The following is a 24,223-nucleotide window of genomic DNA, read 5'->3' as shown; positions in this document are numbered from 1 at the left end:
GATGGCAATTATGTGAAAAGGGCTGGGCTTTTAATTTTTTCTTCATGTATTTTATTTTTATTTTTGAAATGCTAAAAACTAACAAAATACAATGCCATTGCCAAATGTGCGTTTTATCCTCCACCACTCCCAGAAAAAGTACTGCAAACAGCCCCAATCGGAGAACGTTCTGGAAGCTAGTGTGTTTATGTACCTCTGCTACACACAGACTACAGCAGAATGTGAATAGATGTATGAAAGATGGACATAAGATGGTTTTTCAAGAAAGTGAGTATTTATCACTGCTGGTAGGAACAGTTAGTTAGCTCCAGACCCCAGCTAACAGCAGAAAGTCCCATGTAATTAATAAACATAATGCTCCATGTTGGACAAATAAAAACCTGGCTTACACACTACAGATAATATATGCGCACGTCTTACCTATGTTGTTTTGCGGTCAAAAGTTACATCCTAGCTATACAATAACGCTGCTACTTAGCTGCTGCTGGCTAGTTAGTCTGAAATGCGTTGTGAAGGTCCTAGTTGAGTTAAGTGTGCACTCTTTTTACCACTATCTTTGGGTTGACTTCCTTCTGGAACATCAGCTGTGTTTCTCAATTTACGGATAGACGAGTCCTGGAGCTGAGCTCATTCACATATGAGTATCATCAGTGGATAGTCATAATAATACACTAATAATAATCACCACCTTTATTGACCTGTAGGAGTCAGAGCAGAGGAGCAAAGAGGGTGTTAGGGTAGAGACCTCTACTGGAAAGGTGAGTTGGAAAGTAATGATTAGAAAGTTGAGGAATCCAAGAAGCAAACATACACACACACACACACACACACTCCTACACACACATATACAGTACAAGCCAAAAGTTTGGACACTCCTTCTCATTTGTGCGTTTTTTATTTTCATGGTTATTTACATTGTAATTTCTCACTGAATGTAATAAAACTATGAATGAACATGTGTGGAATTATGTACTTAGCAAAAAAGGGTGAAATAACTAAAAACGTATAATATTCTAGTCAGAGGTGGGTAGTAACTCGTTACATGTACTCTGTTACATTTACTGGAGTAACTTCTTGAGAAAAATGTACTTCTAAGAGTAGTTTTGCTAAGCCATACTTTTTACTTGAGTAGATTTGTAAAGAACAAACACTACTTTTACTCCGCTAATTTGGGCTACACAAGAGTCGTTACATTTTTCCTCTTTATTCTACATATTAGGATTTATTTTGTTATCAAAGCTATTGCCAAGAGTAGCGCTACTAATTTCACCAATGAGACGTCCCAACAATAATCACATGACTCCATTACAGCAATCAGACTGTTCTATGATCACGCAAGCCTGTTCAGTAACGCGTCTTTAAAGAACGGTAACAAATGAAGTACAGTGGTACCTCGACATACGATCGCTTCGACACACGATCTTTTCGACATCCGACGTAAAATTTGACTCGCCATTTGTTTCTACATCCGAAGACATGCTCGAAATACGACGACATGACAGCACCGCAGACGAACGCACAGCGGATTTTCTTGTGTGAGAAATCAACACAGGTTTCAAAAAGGTTTGTAAAGGTGGTGAACCAACGAAAAAGGTGACGCATACCTTCTAAATGAAGATGCAAATTATAGAAAAATATGAGCGTGGGGTGCGCATCCGTGAACTGGCTCAACAATACCTCTCCACGGTCGTCCTCCGACCACCGTTTGCCAGTCTTTATAAGTTAAGCTGACAATTATAATTGTGGTGAAATCGCCAGCTTCATCACGTTTTTATCATTTATTTCACAACTTATTTAACACAAAACGCCTCCTGACCACCAAAGTTGACTGTGTTCTCAAGAAAATATTGAAAGTGAACGTGAAACTCTCTAGCTCACCACTCTCGGGGGCGGTGCGTTCAGGTACCACAAAAAACGTCCGCCACATTAGGATCCAATTCGTTACATTATTACAGGAATTAGTATGATTATATCATTCAGATTTTAATTTATAATGTATTGGTTTTGCTATGTGTAATTGCCATTTGTAATGGTACCAGCAGTATTTATTAAGGATTTAGTGTAGGTTTTTGGGCTGTGGAACGAATTAATGGAATTATAATGTATTCCTATGGGAAAATACTACTCCACATACGACCATTTCGAGTTACAAATAAGGTCCTGGAAAAAATTAACTTCGTATGTAAAGGTACCACTGTATTTGACATAGAGCGCTGCCCTCATCATAAATCGAAATCACGGATTTAAAACTCTCTCCCAGTTTTTATTTGGCACCGATTGTTCACAAGAGACCACTGGAGATATGGTCCTTTTAATTTCATAAAAGTAACTATGGAAAAACTAGGAACTATTTTCCTCCACTAGAGGGCAGGCATGCTCTTTGGACGAATAATGCTTCATTACTGTTTTTTTGTTTTTCTCTCTCCAAGGATTTTTTAAATTTCTTTGTCTTAATCTGGTTATGTAATGGGTTATTGTACAGTATCATTATAACAACAGTTCTTATAGATTGTGCTGAGAGTAAAATATACCATTGTTAAAAAAAAAAAAAATCAAACAAAAATAAGCAGTTACTCAAAATGTTACTCATTAATTGAGTATACTTTTCACTGGATACTTTTTTTTTTACTTGAGTACATTTTTTGGGTGACTACTTTTACTCTTGAGTAATATTATTTTGAAGTAACGCTACTCTTACTTGAGTAAAATTTTTGGCTACTCTACCCACCTCTTATTCTAGTATCTTCAAAGTAGCCACCCTTTGCTGTGATTACTTTTTTTGCACACTCTTGCCATTCTCTTAATAAGCTTCAAGAAGGAGTCATCTAAAATGTTTTTTGACTTCACAGGTATGCCTTTTCAGGGTTAATTAGATGAATTTATTGCTTTATCAATGGAGTTGAGACCTTCGTTTGTGTGTCATTAAATGAGGTGTGTCCAAACTTTAAGCCTGTACTGTATGTATGTTTGTATTTATGTTTGTGTGTATGTAAGGCAAAGTACCCTGACCCAGATATTACTTAAATTTAAGTCGTATTTTTCAGGGTTTGAAATTACAGCCATTTTTGTTACATATGTGCTCAAAATGTAATCTGTGTAACTTAAATATTTGGGAACAAACAATTACAGTGTTGTGAGCGAAAGTCATGGCATTTTATAGCAATTTATAGTCGTATTATAGTCTTTCACGCAGCAAATCATGATTAAAACTTAAGAACAAATTTCCAGCTCTATTATATCAATTTATGCTAATGTTGTCATTTTTTGTTTTCCAGTTTGAACCGTCTGGGCTTGGTCCTGATGGTGTTGCACTACTTTGTGGAGCTTCTCTTCCACGTTTCTCGCCTTGTCTATTTCAGTAACGAGAACAGACAACTTGGGTAAGCGCAGACGCCAATTTAGCTACTTTTCTACATTGTAATTTTCACACGTCCTCCTGTCTTTTCAGCTTTACCGTGTGGGCCGTCCTCTTCGTAGTGGGGCGACTCCTCACGTTGTCCCTCACCGTCCTCACGGTGGGCTTCGGTCTGGCAAACGCAAGCAACCAAGGCTTCGATTTGCTCACTGGAAACTTTAACATTCTTTTCGTGAGGTGAGCTCAACAATAAATGACACCAAACAACATGTACAGTGGGGCAAATAAGTATTTAGTCAACCACCAATTGTGCACGTTCTTCTACTTGAAAAGATTAGAGAGGCCTGTAATTGTCAACATGGGTAAATCTCAACCATGAGAGACAGAATGTGGAAAAAAAAACAAAATCACATTGTTTGATTTTTAAAGAATTTATTTCCAAATTGGAGTGGAAAACAAGTATTTGGTCACCTACAAACAAGCAAGATTTCTGGCTTTCAAAGCGGTCTAACTTCTAACGAGGTCTAACGGGGCTCCACTCGTTACCTGTATTAATGGCACCTGTTTTAACTCATTATCGGTATAAAAGACACCTGTCCGCAACCTCAGTCAGTCACACTCCAAACTCCACTATGGCCAAGCCCAAAGAGCTGTCGAAGGACACCAGAGACAAAATTGTAGACCTGCACAGGCTGGGAAGACTGAATCTGCAATAGGTAAAACGCTTGGTGTAAAGAAAGCAACTGTGGGAGCAATTATTAGAAAATGGAAGACATACAAGACCACTGATAATCTCCCTCGATCTGGGGCTCCATGTTAGATCTCACCCCGTGGCGTCAAAATGATAACGAAAACTGTGAGCAAAAATCCCAGAACCACACGGGGGGACCTAGTGAATGACCTACAGAGAGCTGGGACCACAGTAACAAAAGCTACTATCAGTAACACAATGCGCCGCCAATGACTCAAATCCCGCACTGCCAGACGTGTCCCCCTGCTGAAGCCAGTACTCGTCCAGGCCCGTCTGCGGTTCGCTAGAGAGCATTTGGATGATCCAGAACAGGACTGGGAGAATGTGTTCTGGTCAGATGAAACCAAAATGGAACTTTATGGTAGAAACACAGGTTCTCATGTTTGGAGGAGAAAGAATGCTGAATTGCATCCCAAGAACACCATACCCACTGTGAAGCATGGGGGTGGAAACATCATGCTTTGGGGCTGTTTTTCTGCAAAGGGACCAGGACGACTGACCAGTGTAAGGGAAAGAATGAATGGGGCCATGTATCAAGAGATTTTCAGTGAAAATCTCCTTCCATCAGCAAGGGCATTGAAGATGAGACGTGGCTAGGTCTTTCAGCATGGCAATGATCCCAGACACACAGCCAGGGCAACAAAGGAGTGGCTTCGTAAGAAGCATTTCAATGTCCTGGAGTGGCCTAGCCAGTCTCCAGATCTCAGCCGCATAGAAAATCTGTGGAGGGAGTTGAAAGTCCGTGTTGCCCAACGACACCCCCAAAACATCACTGCTCTAGAGGAGATCTGCATGGAGGAATGGGCCAAAATACCAGCAACTGTGTGTGAAAAGCTTGTGAAGAGTTACAGAAAATCTTTGGCCTCAGTTATTGCCGACAAAGGGTACATAACAAAGTATTGAGATGAACTTTTGGTATTGACCAAATACATATTTTCCACCATGATTTGCAAATAAATTCTTTAAAAATCAAACAATGTGATTTTCTGTTTTTTTTTTTTTTCCACATTTTGTCTCTCATGGTTGAGGTTTACCCATGTTGACAATTACAGGCCTCTCTAATATTTTCAAGTGGCAGAACTTGCACAATTAGTGGTTGACTGAATACTTATTTGCCCCACTGTATGTCTTATTCTGAATCGTGTTTTGTCTTATTTTCCACAGGATCACCGTCCTGGCCGGCGTGTGTTTGACGCAGGCCTTCATGATGTGGAAATTTATCAACTTCCAGCTGCGACGCTGGAGGGAGCACGCCTCGATGCAGAAGCTGAAGAAGAAACAAGTACCGTCGAAGAGCAAAGGAAAGAAAGATAAAGGTGAAGCACGTCTCGCATCTCAAGGCAGCGCTGCGTAGTAGCCAACTTGTCAACACTAAATTTAAACTGTTTGTGTGTGTTTAGCTAACGGCGTCAATGGAGTCAACTCTCACGTCGCAGACTCGCCGAGATCAAGGAAAGGGAAGAAGTCCAATTAAAAGACACGCCCTCAAAACCCCTCCCCTCTCTGCCCGGACCACTTCACTCGTCGGTCCAGAAGCACCCTAAGAGGAAGGCAGACGGATATACCCGTCGTCAGATAAAGGCTGCTCCGCTGTGCCATTTTTGGGGGAAAACCAACAAATTACGGAATAAACTATGACAAAAAAGACCTTATTTAAGAAAAAGTGCCTATTGATACAGATCGTTTTGTACAGGGTGTGTCATTTTTAAAATTGTGTGTTTTGATGCCCTCAAAAGTCTGTTTCATTTCACCCACGCCCACAAAAGTCTTTTCGTATTTTCATAAATTTTCTTTAATTTTCAGTGTTGTATCCTAACCAGCCATAGCTTTGGATTTCCTTGTTCGTAGCATCACTGGTTGACAAAGGTGGAACATGCAAGTGTATGTAATTGTTTTTTTTTTCTTCGTTTTTTTGTTTGGTTTTAACCAAAACACCCAATCAGTGCTGGGTGTGGAATCCCAGTTGAGTCAGGAAGGAGTTGATTTTAATGCTGGAGGTGAGAGAACAATGTGTTCTGCTGCATTTCTGTTGTTGCGTCAAAGAAGAGGGATTTAATGTAAAAGTGTAGACTGTTTTCCTGTTTTTAACTGTGCCAAATAAACCACATGGACTGTTAATGTGATTACTTTTTTTGTTTTTAATCATCTCACAGTAGCTTGGCAACATTTTATTATTTTTAATGGCAAGACCAGGGTGTGTTCCTAATGTGGTCACTTGGTGACAGTGTTGCACAACTTTCCCCCAAATAACATTGACAACAAATTCAGTTAATAAGTAGGTTGCACATTAATTTTTAGTAGGGCTGTCAAACGATTACAATTTTTAATCGCGTTAATCACAACTTAAAAATGGTAATTAATCGCAATTCAAACCATCTATAAAATATGCCATTTTTCTGTAATTTATTGGAATGGAAAGATAAGACACAAGACGGATATATTCATTCAACATACTGTACATAAGTACTGTATTTTTTTTATTATAACAAGAAATCAACAAGATGGCATTAACATTATTAATATTCCGTTAAAGCGATCCATGGATAGAAAGACTTGTAGTTCTTAAAAGATAAATGTTAGTACAAGTTATAGAAATTTTATATTAAAACCATCTTAATGATTTCGTTTTAATAAAATTTGTAAAAATTTTTAATCAAAAAATAAACTAGTAGCTCGCCATTGTTGATGTCAATAATTACACGATGTTCATGGTGCTGAAACCCATAAAATTAGTCGCACCCAAGCGCCAGCAGAGGGCGACAAAACAGCAAAAAACAAGTAACTAGTGGACATGACTGTGCTGTCATGTGCGTAAAATGCGTCAAATATTTTAACATGATTAATTTTTTTTTTTAATTACCGCCCATTAACGCGATAATTTTGACAGCCCTAATTTTTAGTCAAAAGCTTTTTTTAAGTCTAATTTGTAAATACTAAATATGATTTTTTTTTTTTTTTATATCCAAAGTTATTTAAACCACTGAGAAAAAGTCATTTGGGGGTGGTATTGCTCAATTTTACCTTAATTTTTATTTACTGTAATTTGCTTTTAATCTTCAATGAGTGTTTGGCAGCAAATTAAGTTGATAAATGGGCTTTTCCTCGTTTTTTTTTTTTTTTTTTTTTTTTCTAAAATGAGGAAAAAATAGTGATGTGAAAATATATTTAACATTTTCATGCGTTATAATTTTTCTTTAATGAGAAATTATCTCACAAAATGTCGAATGTGTTTTAAAACATTGTTTGTAAACGCACTTGCGACAGGATTTTTTTACTACGCTGACATATGGGTGGTATTTAATGTGGCAGTTACGATATTTAAAACAAAAACAAAAAAAGCGCCTCAAAAATGACAAAATGCTAAAGTCACGCTAAGTACGAGAAAAAAAGAGAAGAATACTTAAATGAAATATATTTTATATTAATAAACATTTCACATTTTAATGCGTTATAATTTTTTCAATTTTTTTTAAAATGTGAAATTATCTCATTTCATAACGAATGTGTTTTTAAACATTGTTTGTAAACGCACTTTCGACAGGATTTTTTTTTTTTTTTTTTTACTACGCTGACATATGGGTGGTATTTAATGCGGCAATTACGATATTTAAAACAAAAACAAAAAAAGGGCCTCAAAAATGACAAAATGCTAAAGAGTCATGCGAAGGCGGGGGTCGCTGGCGGACCGTGCGCCTGCGGTCGTCGCTTGCCGGAGGAGCCCCGTGATGCTCTTTGGTGTGGGGGAGGATGGGGAGGAAAAAAAAAAAAGCTAGCCTAGCTAGCAGCCAGATAAACACTCAGCGTTGGCTTGCGGAGTAGCAGCAGTAACATGGCGGCACAGTTAGCCAGCGCTAATGTTGTTCCACCGCCGCCTTTGCGAAGGTCAGCTCAGCTCGTGACGCACGGAATCTAACTGCGAAGAGGACTACTTGAAGCGTTAACACGTAAGCAGGCATTTTTGTGGTTTTCCGTCGACGAGTCCCGGTACGAGCACCACCCCCACCACCACCTCCACTGCCGCCACTGGCTCGTCAATCTCGTTCGTCTGGGTACTACGTACTCGGGCTCCCTTTTAGCTTAGCTTGTTAGCATCCCTGCCAGCACTGGTGTCAATAGCTGGGCTTTTCTTGCCCCGGGAACTCAATTAAAACGCATTCAGAGAGAGAACCTGCAGCCGTTCAATAGCCGCGTTTGTCAACAGTCTGCTCATTAAAGCAAGTGGTCACTATTAAATTCTGTCATATGGACGATAAATGTAGTTAATGTTGTTTCATTTTCTTTTTTGCTGAGTGAGCGAGGGAGTAGAAGACGAAGTTGGGTCAGTGCGAACGTAGTTAGCATGCTAACTAGCTACATGCTTTGCCTGTTTGAAATGTGATTTTCTTCGAATTATTTTACTGTTGTTCATATAACAAAACTTGACCAAATCACAGCCGAGTTGTGACAGGCTAGCAAAACTATCAAGTGGTGTGGCTTTATCGAGTTTTGGGGTAGTTAGGGTTAGCAACTGAATGGTTTAGTGTAAAAGTGGGGGGAATTGCATGCTGGTCTGGCTGTGTAAACCTAACTCCAGTATTCGCTTTGTTGTGAATGCTCGAAAGGACGTGCGCAGTGGTTACACTCACTTGTGAGTGCACAATAATCCCTTGCTATTCACGGGGAATAGTGAAAAAACCCGCCTGTAATTAACGCCCCCTTCTGAGTTGTTTACAATTGACTGTAAATGTATCAATATCGTTCCAAAGTCATTTTAATGAAAATGGCTTACAGGTTGTAAGTGCATACATGGTGAAGACTCAATAACTTGGCTAGCAGTACCTGTTCCGTCAATATACCGTAATTTTCAATCTATAAGCCGCTACTTTTTTCCCTCTGCTTTGAACCTTGTTTATAGTCCAGTGCGGCTCATAGATGGACTTTTGTAGATGTCTTCAGGAGGGTTGTAAAAACTATCAAAATATTGATTCAGAAATGTATCCGGTTACAATATTTGATTGCAAAAGTGTTATAGGTCACCAGAAATTTGTTGTCACGGGGTAAATTCGATTACTCTTAATAGTAATGGAGGTTACTTTCCTTGTTAACTCATTGTCTGCCATTGACAGCGTTAGATGTCCAATCCGTTTAAAGTCGGAGGCTTGGATTCGTTCATTCGCTGCCACCTTCCCAGGTCAAATGGATTGGACATGTACGCGTGGTAAACTCATTTAAAATGTTTTAATTTGTGCTTAAGAGCCACATTATTGGTCTTTTATCATTGTCAATGACACTGAAGGAGTTCATGAAAAAAAAAAAAATATTAGTATTTTTTTTTTTTTATGTAGAATAGCATCAACTTATAGTGAATAGTACTGTAATTTTTAGACTATAAGCTGCTACTTTTTTCCTTCATTTGTTGATTTTATTCATGTTAATAGGTAACACTTTATGTGAAAGCGCAGCATAAGACCGTCATAATTATAACATGACACTATCATGGGCATTACTGATTGCTTATGATTAATGTCATTAAGTGTCATCTGGCAAATTATGTCACTAACTCCATTTATGTCCAGCTCGAATCTTTTACATCCATTCAACAGTGAGAAAATTTGCTGGATAACACTAAATGACATTTGTTATAAGCATTAATTAATGCTCATGAAAGTGTCATGTCATAATTATGATTGTCTAATGACAGTCTTTTGGCACCACTGTCAAATAAAGTGCTACGAAATACCATCACTAGCAATTAATGAAACAACTGGAACAATAACTGAAGAAATAATTAGCACAGAACATGAATTTTGATTGTTATTTACATGTGTAGCGCTGCAAAGCATACTAGGAGGCATGTTTAACAACAGCAGTATTGACAGCAGGTGGCAGCAGAGGTTGACTGTCTCCCCCAAAGGAGCAGTGATGGCCAAGTGAAGCTTCTTGGAGCAATGCTGGTTCAAAGCTTCATGGTGGTTTATTTGGTTTTATGACAGACACTTATAATACAGTCGGGCTGCAGCTATCGAATATTTTAGTAGTCGATTAATCGATGGACTAGTTAATTTGAATAATCGAGTAATTGGATAAGGAACATGAACATTTAAAATACCTGAGCTGAGCCTCAAATGTTTGTTTTTTTTAATGAGGATCTATGTACAACAAAAGAACAATTGGCTAACCTGCACAGAAAGTCCGCTAGCTTAAATGCTAAAGTTTTTTTTTTTTTTTTTTTACAATTTTACAATGCTCTTAAAAAATGGTTCAGACACATATTCCCACAAAAAAAACGGCTAAATATACCTATAAACTAAATTAAGAATGTATTAACAAACATTAGCTCAAACAAAAACTTAGCTTACATTGGTCTTAACAGGGAGCAGCTGTATTCAGTCATGTGAAAGAGGCAGACCAGAGGGCACTGTATCCACCCTCATCAATAAAACTAAAGGCAAACACTTTCAAAACAAACCATTACAACGCCACTAAATTAAAGGAATACTTGAAGCAACGAAATTTAATTCGAAAATTCTTTTTCTAATCGAATACTCGAGTTAGTCGATTAATCGTTGCAGCACTATAATACAGTGAGGACAGCTGTGGCTTATAGTCCAGTGCGGCTTATCTATGAACAAAAGCCGTTTTCGTGTCAAATTTGGTGGGCGGCGGCTTATATTCAGGTGCGCCATATAGTGTGAAAATTACGGGATATGCTTGAAGCCCAAAAATTACAGTACTTCCTTGGCACCAATATTTGGACTACTTTACATATTTGAAAGGGTTTTGGCAGCGTTTTGTGGCATTTAAGAATGTTCGGAAAACAGTAACCAGGTGAGGTTTTGAATAACTAAATATGTATGGGGTTGCTGTAAATGACCAGGCGTCCTGCTTGACTGGTTCTAGGCTACAAACCCACAGTTGTCTTTTACAGTGAGCTGTCAATGTCACTAATGCAGGCGGAATGCATCCCGCGGAACCAGTTAAGCGCTTTCCCCCAGCCCACCTGACGACACGCCGGGCTTCCTGTCACATCACTGGTCATGACATGTTGTACAGCTGTCGGCATGAAAAGGAGTCGCGGTCTTCTGTCAGAGTCCTGGTAGTCAAAAAAGATGGGCAGTAGGGTAGGGAATTTGAATACTTTGGAATTAAGAGGGAACCTTGAGAGGGAAAAAATGTCACTGTATGTTAAATACTTTGTCAATTTTAGTGAAAGACATGGCTGACATCGGGTTAAGTCGTCGTAGAGGTAATGTGGGCTACTCTGGGGGTAAATATTTAATGTTTCTGTGATATTTGAGACAAAAGTGTACATTATGACCTGGATATCGTCTGTGTCCTTTGCCCTATGATTAGAAGGCTTTTGTTGCATCACCTGCCAGATATTGTAATCATATGACCCTTGCTCTCCATTGCTAGCTACCCATTTTTGTGTTTTGCTTAGCGTTTTCATCTCGTATTTGGACGTTGCTTCAGCTTCAGGATGCCCCTCCGTCTTTACAACCAGGTTCTGATGTTCTTCTAGTTTCTTTCACATAGCATCCAGCATGTCTGTTAGAACGATAATCCTGCCTTTCACTTGGTGCTTTCCGATTCGAGTAAACGCATTAACATGTTTTTGATAGGGATTTCACATTCGCATATTCGCACTTGAGTCATCTAATTCTGAAAATCAGCCCATACCAAGTCCTGATCCGATACGTGAAGAAAACTTGTTTATTTTTGCTTTAGTTGAACAAAAGTTCAAAACATGTTACAGTACTGTATTGTTTACAGTACTTCCTCTAGCGCTTTTTTCCAGAAAGTGAGTATAAAACATATATATTTTTGTTTCGTTTGGAAATGACATTGTATTTCTGGATTATTTTCTTACTTTTTAACTTTTGAAATTAAAAACACAATCCTTTTCACCCGATTCTGATCTGCTGTAAATTGTCGCGATTGGCCCGATTTCTGATCACGTGATCGGATCGGGGAAATCCCTCGTTTTTGATATATAAACCCTCTTTTTATTTTATTTAAACATTTTTTTTTCATTTATTAAAATCAAAAAGGGAAAATAATGGTAAATGTAATTTAATTCTTTTAATAGTTTTAAAAATTCTCTAAATTTTGAAATATTTTTCCCTGTTTTATTTATTTTGTTTAAAGGACAAAAAACTAATTGTTGTCATGAACATGAAGTTGACGCACATGATTTTCTTGGGCCACACAAAATAACATAGTGGGCCAAACCTGGCCCCCCGAGCCGCAAGTTTGTTCGTTTTTTTTTTTTTTTTTTTTTTCTTTTTGCAATGTTGCCTGTAAAATGTGCCAGAAATTTACATAAAAGCCAGTTCAAAGTGGTCTTAAAAAGTCCTAAATTTCACTTTTTTATACCTGTTACAGTATGCTTACTGAATTCATACAAAAAAACCATGATATGAATCTCAGTGGAATAAAATCGACTTCTACAAATATAACAAAATAGTGCTCTTTAACGTCGACTCCAGTCCTGTAGGCGGCGGTAACGTTCAACCCCAAATGGTGTGCTTATGCAACACACCTAAAACTAAGGAGTACTAGCTATTTAATGGCAAACAGTCACCAGCGTGGGTTATTGCGTTATCTTCTCCGTCCATCAGTCCTTGTGTAAGGTCCGCAGTGTTTTCTCTCCAGGATGTCTCCCTCCCTCCCTCCCGCTGATATCAGCTTGGGCACCTCACCCTGCTGTCTCTGCGTTGGTGTTGCCATGGAAACAGCCGTGTGACAGGTCCTGGGTGGGTGTGAGGGATGAGCCGCGGGGGTAATGGCCAGGCTTACAGTAGCGACGGGAGGATGGGGTAATGCTGGATGGGACGCCATCACGGAAGAGGAGGAGCGAGAGCGCTTCCCTACGAGGCGTTCCGTCATTGTGTTGCTGGAACTGACCTGGAATCGGTCCGTCTAGATCCGCCGGGATCGGGTGTGGGTGTCGTTTGTTGCTAAGGAGGCCGAGATGAAGTCGATGCACATCATCAGAACAAACCACGCGTAGAATCTGGCACATCCCGGAGTCCGAGTCAGGCGTCGATCAGATGCGGATGATGGAGAAGAATCTAAATCACACTGAGGACGCAGGGTAGCAATGAGTCACATGTGACAACGGTAGATGAACCAGAGAGTTGCTATGAAAATGATTTGTTTTTACACAACTTTGGCATATAACCGCTTAGAACACTTAAACTAAGGAAAAACATCAACAACCTTCATACAATTCTGGCAGCTGTGATGTTTTTTCATAAATTAACTCTTTGGCTGCCACTGGCAGCGATAGACGTCCATTTGAAGTGGGAGGCCTGGCAGCACATGAATGAATGTTCACTCTCTCAGTCCATTTATTTCATTTATTTATTTAACAAAAGTTAAAACACAAGAATATAATTTTGCTTATTTTGAATTCGAAATAAATAAATATGCATGAAGAATATTTGTTCCCTTTTTGTATAAAAATATTAATTTTTAAATCCCCCCAATTTTTTTCCTTTTTTTCTTTTAAATGAAAATATACAATTTTAAATGAATCTAAATTTAAAAACTGGATTTTATTACAAAGCCCTGTTTTCTTCAAGAAATAAAGAATATTTACTATTCCCCCCCTTTAAAAAAATTTTTTTTTTAAATTATTCTAATTGCGTTTATAACACTTTATATGACTATGACATCATAAGACTGTCATAAGACCAGTGTTGTTTTTGGCGGCCATTTTAATTTTCATCTTAGTCTTAGACTTTTGGACAAAAATACTTATTAGTTTGAGTTATATTTTAGTAATTTCAAAATGTGTTCGTCTCCGTCTACTTCTAGTCAACGAAAACTCAGACAAATTTTTATCTAGGTTTAGCCGACAATTCTCAAAATGGTTTCGTCGATAAACTTCAAAAGTTTGAATCCGTGAATAAATAAATAAAGGTTTCCAACAATTTTGAATGAACATGACCGACGAGCACATAACTGTAGAGTCTACAAGGACATCGACATTTTCATGATGATAATACACATTCGGCAGGAAAACAGCACATTGTTTGCAGTTAATTAAACTCACCTGGACGCCACTAACTGTATGTAAAATGTTTTGCAAGAGTTTAAGAAGACACCGAGTCACCGCGCTGAATGCTAATGCTAACGCTAAAATTTAGTTTAGTGTGTAATGATCACTCAGCACAGATCTTCAAAGGCTAAAGCAACATGGCATATCTAACCAAGATAAGAAAGCCAAACTTACCAAGCAGCACCTGACGCACGTTTCACAAAAGGAGCCTGGAATGGGCACAGTCCGGTGTGTGGGTCGGGGGGAGCCACAGCACGTCACATGAGTGACACGACCAAAAACTGCTAAATGCATACTAACTACACGTAAAATAAGAAAATATCACACATTATGAATTTATGACGGAAACTATGGCGAATTTTCATGGCGTTCTCGTGTCGTCAGACAACAGCTGGCATCCATCTTGTCATGTTATAGTCAACCAAGACACATTTTCAGCGCATCATCGTCATGAAAAATTTGTTCTTTGACGAAATATTTTCGTTAACGTCATTGTTGACGAAAACAACACTGAATACGACCATCATAATTATGAACTGACATTGTGGTGAGCATTAACAAATGTTTATGACAGATGTCATTAAGTGTCATCCAGTGAATTTTCTCACTAACTCCTTTAATGTCCAGTCAACATCTTTGACATCCATTCAAAAGTGACAAAATTTGCCAGATGACACTTAATGACATCTGTCATAAACAATTAATGATCCTGACAGTTAAGCCTGTCGCAATATGCAATAATTCCATTTATCGCATTATAAATAAAAATGAAGGCGGTAATTTTTCCGCTTTATTTTATCGCCTCGGCACAACACCAGATATTTGAGTGGCAAAAGAAGAGCGCTGTGCTTCAAACTTGTCCTGTTTATGAAAGTCAATTGTCATATGCTGGTGTTGTGCAGTAATGAGCAGATGTGACTTCTGTGGCGTTTGCTAACTTTTTTAATGCGCGCACACACTAGATATCATGAAATGGCAAACTAGATGTACTACGTCCCATGCCATTGGCTACGTGAGCCCAGAGTGATTATGGGACACGTAGTCCATATACTACAGCGATAAATTAAAAACCGCCATGACTGAATGGAAGTTAAAAAGGCCAAATCAATCCATACCAGTGACTATAGATAATGCTGCAAATATTGTTAATTCAGTACGTGACACAGATGGATTCGGAGTCTTGCTCATGTAGTAAACCTAGCTGCTAAGAGAGCTGTAGCAATCAACAGTGTGCCCCGCCTCACTTTACAAACAGTAAAGATTGTTCTCAGCACTTTTATACAAAATTTCTTCAGATCAGTAAGAAGTAAGCACAGATATTATGCACTAAAATGCATGTTTATATGATGGCAATTTAATTTTTGCTCGTTTGCAAAAATAAAATTTAAAAAAAACAAACAATACAGTTGTTTTTATTTTCAGGGCATTAAATGTATTGAATCGGATCGGAAATCGTGTCCCCCGTATCCAAAATCGTATCGAACCATGACTTAACTGTATCGTTGCATCCCTATGGAAGACCATTGCAGACGCTATGAGGGGAAAAGTTTTCATTTGCCTAAATGCTTAAGTTATTAACTGCAATTGTATTTTTTTCTTGAAAAACACACTTTATTTATTTTGTGTTTCTGTGCGGTATTAATATTATTGTCTTTTACTTGAGAGGCATGGTCTATTGTTTTTAATTGTGATTTCTTATCTAGTTTAAATGGGCGTACTTGATCTATTAATATATACTGCATTCTCACTGTGTTATTGTAAATTGGTTAAAAAAAAAAAGGGGGGGTGCAATAATATCTTATATAGCAATAATTTATGAGATAAATTATCGCACACTAAAATTTGTTATCGCGACAGGCCTACTGACAGTGTCATGTCTTGATTATGATTGTCTTATGATGCCACTGTCAAATAAAGTGTCACCTATCATTTAAATAAAAAAACTGAATATTAAGAGGCTCAAAATAGTTATCAACTAATTTGATAATGAATTAGTTGATTTACACCCCTTTCGTAAATAATTAGTTTTTGCAGAGGATAAAGAACATACACCTGTGAGAATTTTGACATGGCTGGGTTTATAATAGAATGACACGATCAATTTTACGTTGGAATAGTTCCTAAAAGGCAAGAGCAGTAACACGACACCCGGCCACCGACTCTGGCATCTCTGCAATTCGGAGCACCCCGATGTAGGTCAGCCGCCAAGTTAGTATTGATCCTAAGCTAAATGATATTGCCGAATGTGCTAGCTGGTGGCTAAGAAGGTGCCCGCGGCCTCTTTGATTGGAGCGGAGGGCACATGACGCTAACGAGGCAGCTGTGTGCGGGACCCCGAAGCTATTTGGCACAGTTGATTTCCCTGAAGGTAAATGAATACAAGCCGCTTTCGCTCTTTGAATGGGCTTCAATTACAATCATCAAAGTAAATCTGTAGTTACGGTATGACATGATGTTGTGTTAGTAGTACCGTAGTTGTTATGATTAGCCTGAATGACTTCCGGCTCAGTGTTTGTGCTACTGAGTGCTAGTATGTGCTTGGCACCGGGTTGAATCCTTGGCACCAGGCAGAGGGGGAGAGAGCGTTGAAAAAGAAAAAAAAAAAAAAAACATAACAAACCTACCGTTCGGCCAGCTTGGCACGGCGCAACATGGTCCCGTCCAAAATAACAACCTGGCAGAATAAACAGCAACTGGCGGCAGGCAGGGCCGAGTTAGTCGCTGAATGCGCGGCAAGGCTTTTTTTCTCACCCTCTCGTCATGAAGCCATCGGAATGCGAGGCGTCAGTTTCGGGCGCGTTTGGTCGGTGTGTACCCTTTTTTTTTTTTTTTTTTTTAGTTGGGATTAAACTGACCAGCACTCTGCTGACTCAGGCGTGTTCCTGCACTGACCCGCGTCGTCGCCGTTGCCTTTACTTTGTTTTTGTTTTTTTTTTTCTCGCCACTGCAGGAGGTCTTCTCCTGAACTGAACCACGTCCCCTCTGTCCTTTCTCCATACTGCACTAATGAGATATAGCTGCATGTGAATAATATCCATAAATCAACACGCCGTCTGCTCATGTCCTATTCGGGACTTGATGAAAAATGTACTCTGCGCGCTTCACAACATGGTGGGCTTTATTACTAGTGCTTTAGTTATTTACTACATTTGAAGGGTATTAAAACATAGCGATGGACAGCACAATAAGTCGCTTCCTAACATTTTAACCAGAAGATACTACGATCTCCTGGAGATGGGTGATATCGTCTAAAAATAAAATGTATGTAATCGAAAATCGATTTTTCTGTGTGTGGAAAAAAAAAAAGATTTTTAAATTTCCAGTTTTTAAGAAAATTATGTGTTCAATGCTAAACTCTCCCCTTATCTCCCCCTCTTTGTGCGGTCAGCCCCCAAATACAGTACAGAGTACCATAATTTTCTGACTATAAGACGCTACTTTTTTCCTTCATTTTGAATCCTGCGGCCTATAGTCCAGTGTGGCTTATTTGTTGATCTATTTGGGTTAACAGGTAACGCTTTGACAGCGCTAACATATTAATAATCATCATTATTATGACATGACACTATCATGAGCATTACTGAATGCTTATGAGAGATGTCATCAAGTGTCATCCAGCAAATTATGTCACAAACTACAATTCTTTCCAGCTTGGATCTTTTACATCCGTTCAGAAGTTAGATAATTTGCCGGATAACACTAAATTACATCTGTTATAAGCATTCATTATTGCTCATGACCGTGTCATGTCATAATTATGACAGTCTTATAGCGCCACTGTCATATAATGTGTTACTAAATACCATAACTAGCAATTAATGAAACAACTGGAACAGTAACTGAAGAAATAATTAACACAGAACATGAATTTTGATTGGTATTTACATCTGTAGCGTTGCAATCCATGCTAGGAGGCATGTTGGACAACAACAGTGGTGGCAGCAGAGGTTCACTGTCTCCCCCAAGGGAGCAGGGATGGCCAAATGAAGCTTCTTGAAGCCATGATCGTTTATTTGGTCTTATGACAGTCGTAGGATGCCACTGTCAAATAAAAGTGTTGTCAGTTAGTATCTTTTGGTGTAAATATCCTATAATACAGCGAGGACAGCTCCGGCTTACAGTCAAGTGCGGCTTATTGATGAACAAATGCCGTTTTTGTGCCAAATTTGGTGGGTGGTGGCTTATAGTCATGTGTGCCTTATTGTGCGAAAATTACGGTAATAACAACTATTGTTACTCATTACTAAAGATTTCCAAACCCTTCATATTATGGTGGCCGCTAAACTACTCACACTCTATAATTTATTAATGGCATATGAAGGATAAAAAGCTAGAAATGCACTGTACAATGAGGTTCCTGTAGAAGACAACATGCACAAATGACTGCGAAAAATTATCGCAATCTTTTATTAATTTTATTTTGTTAAATGGTGAGCTTTCTCTCCCACCTTCCCCCTCTTTGTGCTGTCTCCAAACACTAAATCATAATAACGCAAAGAAAAAACTCATTGTTTGTCTGTTTTTAAATTGTATTTGAGAATAAGGATGATCCTGATCAAGTCGTGTAACAATAAGATCCAATAACTCATTCCTTGCCATTGACAACGATAGACAGCCAAATCATTTAAACTGCAATAACTGGTTGTGAATTAGGGGTGGGAACCTCTCAGTACCTCACGATACAATGCGGTTTGCGATGCAAAGCTCACTATAACGATGATCTCGCGATGTGGCAATAAAACGATTGGTCAAGATATCATTCTAGGATATTCTACAAAACAACTAATAAACAGAAAAACAAGCTATTCTTCTATAAATTTATCACTAGTCGATGTCCAATCCATTTGAACTGGGAGGTTGGCAGCGAATTAACCCCTCCCACATTAAACGGGCCTCTCCCACTTCTATGGCTATCAGTGAATGCCAGGCAACGAGGTAATTTCAGGCTATTACTTGTTGATTTTCAGTCACTTCCTTTTGATTTTGGGCCATTTTATGGGTCTCTTCCAATTGATTTGGGGTTCCCGAACAGGAAGTGACCGGGGAATCTCCCAAATGAATAGGCAGTGACTCAGTCAACAGGAAAAGACCTGTAAATGCCCTAAAATGTACAGAAAGTGACGTGTAAATGCCCCGAAAATGGGAAAGAGTTGCTCAGGTTACGAATGAATGGACATTGGTTCGCCCTTCCCAGTTTTAATGGATTGGGCGTCGAGCGCCGCCAATGGCAGCCATAGAGTTACTGTATTGGCCCGAATATAAGATGGCCCTGATTATAAGACTACCCCCTCTTTTTCAAGACTCGAAGTTTGAAAAAAGACTTTTTGAACACCAAATTTTTATACAGAAAATAATGACAGTACATCTGAAACATTATTATAACAATATTTTTGAGAAAAAGCATGTTATTTTGCCTCGTTCAAATCTTAATATCTGAACATTTAAATATGTAAACTAAAGTGCAATCACATTTGTAAATGATTGGCTTCTGGTTTTTAAAATGTAAATAAACCAATCTGTTGTGATAAAACAACAAAATTGCAATAACTGCATTAACCATCAAAGTTAAGTCTAACTGTAACTGTAGTCTTGAAACAAATCTGAATCAGGAAAAACATTGCAATAAAATAATGCAAACTGGGTAAACTTGAGAGTAGCTGAGATCTGTCATGACAGAACATCGCTTCAATGACATCTGGCGCCATCTAGCGTCGTGAATGGGTATAAAGTCTAGACTGCGAATGTAAGACGACCCCCACTTTTTCAGTCTTATTTCAATGCAAAAAACAGTCTTATATTCGGACCAATACGGTAATTAAGACACTATTATGGTGGAAGATTTTGGTAGCAAATTCTTGGTCCTTTTTTTCGATTCTCGATTCTTGGCGTGAGCATAACGATAACCTTTTGGGATACAAAGTATCACGATATATCACCATTTTGATATTTTGTCACACCCCTACTGTGAATGGTAGTTTTATGAATTGGGTCCGGACTTTTTTGATGCGGTTCCTTTTCACATTGCAATTTGAGCAAGCGTCCAAGGACAAACCGACGCAAGTGCAAAAATCCATCAATCATTGGACAAAACAGTCTGTGCGGGCTAACACGGTAAAATAAGGAAGTAAACAATCATAGCGCTCCAGAGTTCTGCATATGTGCTCATAATGTTTTGTCCAATTACAAGTGGGAAATTTGGAGCATCAGAGGCTTTTGATGACACGTTCATTTTACAGGGATAGTAGATATTACGCTCCACGTTGAACCCAGACTCATATTAGCTGACGCGCTACTAACCACAGACTGTGATGCTAACCAAGCAACATTTCCTTGCTACGGAAGCCTGTTACGTGCTAAAAGGTATGTGATTTCAGCTATTGTCCGGACTATGTTGCGGTCGCTATATAGCAAACGGTCTTGGAAGCGAACCGAGACAACCTCTCCGGCAAGGTCTCAGACCAACTGTTTGGTCCGCACCAGCGTTCACTGGTTTGTTTTCACACCAGCCCAAAAGGTGCGCACCACGAACATTTTTGGTTTAGTCTGGACAAAACAAGGCAAGTGTGAATAGAATACGACCTTACAGTGCCATAAACGTCCAATCCATTTTTTGGACTGTTGCGCGCAAGAGGTACCGGGCTAGGGAGACCTAACAGTTTGTGTTGTAATTGGTAATTTGACAAAATTAGTGTTAATTAGTTGGCATCGTTTGAATTTGAACGATTTCGATTCCGGTTCCAAACGATTCTTGATTTAGATTCTTTTCATCGGCAGGGTATATAAAATTGCATAGTTCACTTGAATTTCTTAACTTCTCGATTATTTTTTAAATTATATAAACTTTCAATTAACTTTGCTATAAATTTCTCACAGAGCTATTTTAACCCCTATATAAATATCAATATTTGAACTTGAATATGATCAATTTTCTTTCCACATGACTGCACTTTCACAAAGATGTTTATTTCTTAAAAGCTTTAGAGAAAAGATTTATAAATATTCTTTTGCCTATGTTTTGGAGTGTCTTATGCTTCAGGCATCTATTGTATTGCATTGTTTGTTTTAGGTGGTATTTCTACAAGTTTGTTAAGGGCTGCAGGGAGTGCTCTATCCTTTTAATCTTAAATTGACTACTTTTTAAGTTTGATTTCTTTCTAAACTGATATTTTGTTCATCCTTCCACAAGATGTCACTATTGTAAGTCCGGACTCTGCAGTTTTTCTTTGGTTTTGCTATGTGCGCTTGTCTTCCCCTAGTGGTGACTTACTGGAAGCAGCAGGCAAAAATAACATTACTTTAGTTGGAAAAGAATTGTTGAGGTCTACAGACGCTACACACCTCCTATGCACTACACATCGTTGGGAACCTTTAATAAAACTGTAAGTTTGCACGTTTTAACAGAGGGTCTGACATCATTTCGGTGTGTTTATTCTGTTACTTTGTTGTCATTTGTGTGAAGCGAGGCAACACACTTTTGTGCTAAGCTAAATTAGCCACTTCATTTGATTTGCTCATAATGGAGCTAGTTTTCATGTGGGTGCGTCTTTGCGGTGTTCGGCTGCTATTTTTAACGGTCGGCGGTCAGGGCATTGAAACTTGGAATTGAAATTTAAAAATTCGAATGGTTCCGGGAGAACCGGCGTGTTAGTCCCGGATCCCATCGATGCTCTATGCCCAACCCTATTAATTAGGGGCCGTTGACATGGTGACTCTCCGAGAATACGAAAAATTTCAAATTTGCATTTGCGTCTCCATTCGAACAGTGTCGCAATTCCGCATGAAAACGATGTAGTATTCATGCCAGGCACTAGGGCGCAGTGCAGATTTACAGGGCGACAGAGAATAATGCACTTTGACCCCACCAAGCTCCCTCAGCCCGGAAAAAAATATGCCCGCCCAATCAAAGCAATGGTATTTTTCTTTTGTTCAAAAAGGCACAAAAATTTAAACAATCAACATATTTAATTCAAAAATATTATTAAAACAGTATATTAAAGCCGATATTGCGACATATTTGCTGTTTTTAATGTTTAGTAGCACCGCTGCGCACGCCCAATGTGACGTGTACAAGTGCTGATGTTAACGGCGCGGTCTCGCGGCGCGGGAGCCTTTGATATGCATACCGAGGAAGCCCCCCTCAATCCCCCGCAATTCTTGCACTTTGGAGGCAGGATTCAGAATTTTTCGTCTTTGTCTTCCGTCTTCGCCGACACCATATGCACGCGAGGCGCGTCCGCTGCTCAGTCATTACGTCTTTGTATCGCAGAGTCGCCATGTAAACTGCCCCTTAGTCAAAATAACTTAAACCCAATGGCAGCCAATGAGTTAAAAATTCAAGTCGAGCAACCACAAAATGTTTTGTTTTGTTTTTTTAATTCTGTTCACAATTCTTTCAAAAACAAACATATTATCATGGTTTATGACAACCAACTTAAAGGTACATGAGGAGCTTCCACACGAGTAATGCAAAAACCAGACTGTACTTTTTCAGTCCAACGCATGCTGTTATCTGCATGTGTAAACACGGCGAGTAAAAAAGGTGCAAAACCTCGACAAACAAGTCTTTCAGCTCTCGACTTCAACCGAACTTTGTCTCCCGAGGCTTAACAAACTCCGAAGTGCATTCTTGATAACACCCGGCGCTGCGATGCGCTCACTGGAAGGTATTTATAAACGCGTTGACGCCACGCCAGCGAATGTCAACGGCCGCCTCTGATGGAGACACTGACTCGTGCCAGGTGCCGGCACATCTGTTGCTCAAACGGCAGCTGCTTTGGCTGCGACTTTGGCGACAGTCGACGCCAGAGTCAATATAGCGGCAGCGTGGTAGTTTAGCTTCTGTTGTAGTCTTAAAGGAACAGCTAAAAAAGACACAGAAGATCCGAGTGAAAGTCTTTGGCCAATAACAGGAAGTAGAAGCTCGTCTTGTGACTTGTCAGCACCTCAGCTGCACAGCTCTTGTGCACCGTTTACGCGTCGGCCGCCATTTAATGCCTGTCACAGTTTGTACGGAATGAGTCCCGGTCCAGCCCCCGGGCTGTACAGTGGAGGCAAAAGTGGGGGAAGGGAGGCATCAGCTGACACAACTATGTCACTGACTTTATTAACTACAAAGCAATCCTCAAGAGCAGGACACATTTGTAAAATATTTAGCTGGAGGTAGATGGTGTCTTCACGCTTTAACGTGGGAAGGACAACATTTTAGGCCATGACTTTACAACCCCTGGCATTAGCTGATTAGGACCTGACACAGGAACAAGTAATTGGAACGGACAGTAGAGGGAAGGAATAATAAAACAAAAAGGGAAAAAAGCAAAGCACAGCAGCTCTCTCTCTTGCCATTTAACTCTAGTAAGTTCCACGCTGAAACATAGTGACAAGCAGGTCAGGTAGACCCGATGACTAAGACTATTTAACCTTCTATGGGGCAAAGCTATTACAATCAAAACGCTACTCTTTTCTTTTAGGGAAATAACAGTCTTGCCGTCATTGACTGTGTGTTGAATGAAAATATTGTTAGCTTGAATATTGTCACTAAAATTAGCAAGGGTTCTAGTCGTGAACTCAAAGGAAGTACTTAATAACTGCGAAAACCCAGTTTTTGATTAATGACGTTTGCCCAAATGAATTTACATTCTCGCCCGAAAAACACCCTTTAACCCCCACCGGGCGTGTTTGCAGTGTTCCCTCACTAAATTCAATTTCCTCTGAATTGCCGTTAATTTGTAGATCTTAAGCAAACCTTTAGCGTGATTCATCCAGGGCAATTAGATCAGGTGTTTTCATTCTTATTGAATTGAGGGCCATCAGTGGGCAATTCAAAAGGCACCCGGTCCGGGCTCCATTGGCGCTTAGCCCTTCAGTGACCTGTTCACTTTCTGCCGCATGATCTCTCCACCCCCTTTGTCCCATCTGAACCTGATTATCTGGCTCATTAGCATTGTTATCCCGAGCTGGGTGTCAAAGCCTTTTCATTCTGAAGAACCCTGTTGCCAGTCTGTTCTGGGCTGCTATTGCTGTGAAGAAATGGAGAAGACTGCATGGGTGATGAGGACTAAAGTATTAACGGTAA

General features: G+C 39.3%; 2 protein-coding genes across 9 annotated transcripts in view; both read left to right on the top strand.

Annotated features, from left to right (window-relative positions):
* Positions 1-6,224, top strand: part of tram1 (translocation associated membrane protein 1) — a 133,374-nt gene extending 127,150 nt beyond the window's left edge. For both annotated transcript variants that reach the window (XM_057823734.1, XM_057823733.1), the window contains 4 exons: positions 3,276-3,380; positions 3,449-3,592; positions 5,271-5,422; positions 5,507-6,224. In XM_057823734.1, the coding sequence (XP_057679717.1) occupies positions 3,276-3,380; positions 3,449-3,592; positions 5,271-5,422; positions 5,507-5,580 (475 nt within the window). In that variant the 3' untranslated portion in view covers positions 5,581-6,224. The remainder of the gene's footprint in view (positions 1-3,275; positions 3,381-3,448; positions 3,593-5,270; positions 5,423-5,506) is intronic.
* A 1,627-nt stretch (positions 6,225-7,851) lies between these two features.
* ncoa2 (nuclear receptor coactivator 2) overlaps positions 7,852-24,223 on the top strand; it is a 74,564-nt gene continuing 58,192 nt past the window's right edge. For 3 of the 7 annotated variants that reach the window (XM_057823731.1, XM_057823730.1, XM_057823729.1), the window contains exon 1: positions 7,853-8,050. The gene's annotated coding sequence lies outside the window, so the exon portion shown is untranslated. Of the gene's footprint in view, positions 8,051-10,375; positions 10,914-11,038; positions 11,590-22,129; positions 24,220-24,223 lie in introns of those variants that run through there. The other 4 variants (XM_057823728.1, XM_057823724.1, XM_057823726.1 and 1 more) reach the window with 3 other exon arrangements.

The sequence above is a fragment of the Corythoichthys intestinalis genome, chromosome 20, assembly GCF_030265065.1.
Source record: "Corythoichthys intestinalis isolate RoL2023-P3 chromosome 20, ASM3026506v1, whole genome shotgun sequence".
Lineage (NCBI taxonomy): Eukaryota > Metazoa > Chordata > Actinopteri > Syngnathiformes > Syngnathidae > Corythoichthys > Corythoichthys intestinalis.
Note: the sequence above shows the minus strand (reverse complement) of the source record. Positions and strands in the feature narration are given on the sequence as shown.